General features: G+C 27.9%; 1 protein-coding gene across 1 annotated transcript in view; it reads right to left on the bottom strand.

Moving 5' to 3' along the window:
- LOC108632524 (putative leucine-rich repeat-containing protein DDB_G0290503) overlaps positions 1 to 2,324 on the bottom strand; it is a gene marked incomplete at its 5' end in the record, with an annotated part of 6,738 nt that extends 4,414 nt beyond the window's left edge. The window contains 10 exons of the mRNA XM_026819761.1: positions 8 to 25; positions 127 to 222; positions 304 to 411; positions 487 to 612; positions 678 to 773; positions 855 to 992; positions 1,030 to 1,401; positions 1,458 to 1,640; positions 1,718 to 1,927; positions 2,144 to 2,324. Of these exons, the coding sequence (XP_026675562.1) occupies positions 8 to 25; positions 127 to 222; positions 304 to 411; positions 487 to 612; positions 678 to 773; positions 855 to 992; positions 1,030 to 1,401; positions 1,458 to 1,640; positions 1,718 to 1,927; positions 2,144 to 2,324 (1,528 nt within the window). The remainder of the gene's footprint in view (positions 1 to 7; positions 26 to 126; positions 223 to 303; positions 412 to 486; positions 613 to 677; positions 774 to 854; positions 993 to 1,029; positions 1,402 to 1,457; positions 1,641 to 1,717; positions 1,928 to 2,143) is intronic.
- Between the last annotated feature and the right edge of the window lie 89 nt (positions 2,325 to 2,413).

Here is a 2,413-nt window from a genome sequence, read left to right as displayed (position 1 = left end):
CTTCTACTGCATCGTGTTCTGATAACTGTAATAAAACTCACAAGTAATACATTTAACACAAAATTACAATATATGTAAAATTATAAATATGCTTCTAGTAATGCTTTTAGTAATTAATATACATACTGCCTCATCTATTTTTTCTTGCAATTTCTGTATAAAAGAATCAACGTCACAAAATTGATTCCTTAATTTTTCTAGATCTTTCGTTATGCCGTAACCCTTGAACAATTAAAATGTCACATTTATACTATTGATGCTTTAAGACGATGTCGTTTAGTACACAAAATTTCAAAGCTTTACTTGATCCTGAAATATTTGGAGACTAGACGATATCTGCTCTATTTCTTCAATTACTGAATATATTAAATCATTGCAAATGCATATCTCTGTATAGGTAGATACATTTTCCTAAAAATCAGACGAAATAAATTATCTTCTTAAATTAGTAAGATTCGTAGTAAAAATGTCTAGTTCATGTCATACATTTGTTTGTAGATCAGTAATATAAGCTGATAATCGAGATTTAACGAGGTTCACTTCATTTTTCATGTCTTTTAATTTATTTTGTCCTAATGCTATCCTATTGCTGTGTCTTATCCTTTCTTCTTCCTGAACAAAAATCTTTTGTTAGCTCAGAAACAGTAAAATGTTCTGAATAATTAAATATTTCTTACTCTTAATTGTGATCTATTAAGTGTTTCAGCTATTTTTTCCCGGCTTTTTATTAGTTGATTTTGTACATTCACAACTTCTTTATTTAAATCAACATACTGCAAAGATTTTATGCTATTAATGTGCTATCATATTATTAATAATTAATAAATATATAATAATTTTAATCTATAACTTACCTTTTGATTTCTACATTTAAAAGAAGAAAGAAGCACTTTCATCTCATCTTTAATATCATCTAAAGTGATCTGTGTTTCGAGAGCACATATTCCAAGTACATCCATTAATTTAAATTGAAAATTACTATTTGTACATGTCTAAAATAAAGAATTCATCTTTATGACCATATCGTGCTTTAAATATANCATTAAGAGGTATAGATCTTTTGCTGTATTTCAAGATTTTTTTATCGATATCGCGGAAATTTTTGTGTGCATGTATTTTATTGTAATGTGCATTATGACGATAATTTGTTACTTTAGTTGTCAAATTATTGTCTTTAGTTTTCGTTGTACAGATATTTTTTGCTAATTTATTGGAATTCATAATATTTTCAACGTAAGTTTGCCAAAACGTAACATCAGTTTTATGTCCTGTGGGTGAGTACATTACTTTCGGTATAATGTTTTTCTCACGTAATTTATAAAAGAGTTCCATTTCCTGATTGTCAGTTGTAACTTGGTTATAATGATCAAAAATACGAGAAAACAAGTTTGAATACGGACACTGAAAATAAGAAGTATCGTTATTTATATACGATATCTACGAATTGCAATCTGTACCTTAGATACTGCTTGTTTTAGTTCTTTTCTCATTTCTTTAATGATATCTTCTCTAAAGTGACTTTGCATCTTTACATAATGGCATTGCGTTTGTAATACAGCCATTTGCTTTTGCAGAGACATTATTATCTCATCTCTTTCCTTTATTTCAGCTTTTAAAACACTTTGCTTTTCTATTGACTCCTAACGATTGATAGAAGTAAAATTATTACTAGATTACTGTGCACAAGTACAATATAAATACAACTAGCAACACAAACTTTTTGACGAATAACCATCTGCTCTTTCATTTCTTGAATTGCCTTACATTTCTCACTCAAATGGGTTTTAAAATTATTTAGACGTATATCACTATCGCGACCTGTTATTGCCAAATTAGATTCCGCTTCGCTTAAACGTTTCTGTAAATTTTTTATTTCTAGATCTTTTTCAAAGAGCAGACTTTCCACAATATCTGTCACTAATACAATCTGCATAGCAATAAAAATTTTAATGATAATTTTTCATGTACTTGAAATTATTTCAACATGATTGCTCTGTAACTTGTCATGTGCGTATATAATTCATTTCATCTTATTATGAAATTAATTTCATATGTGTATAAATATTTACATATTCCGTAGAAAACTCTTTGTTCAAATTCTTAGTTTAAAAGTGCTGACTTACTTATGGATCTATTAACTTACATCAATAACTTCCTGATCATTTATTCCAATTGAACTAGAAGCAATGTGGTCTGCAAACTTAGGATGTTTTTTAATATTGTCACTAATATTTTGAACCTGACTGTGATATTTCTTAACATCTTCTTTAGTCTGCAACTTGGTATTAAGATCAGTTACTTTTTCTTCTAATTCTTTTTGACATCTAAAAAGGCAGAAATATAATTCTTATTTGTCGGAAACATATGTTTACACGTGTATATTGCAGGATGCATTTAGTTTATTACATATCTT

Source organism: Ceratina calcarata, unplaced genomic scaffold, assembly GCF_001652005.2.
Source record: "Ceratina calcarata isolate Rehan_Ccalc_2016 unplaced genomic scaffold, ASM165200v1 scaffold1071, whole genome shotgun sequence".
NCBI lineage: Eukaryota > Metazoa > Arthropoda > Insecta > Hymenoptera > Apidae > Ceratina > Ceratina calcarata.
The sequence above is the reverse complement of the archived record's forward strand: the minus strand, read 5'-3'. Positions and strand labels throughout refer to the sequence as shown.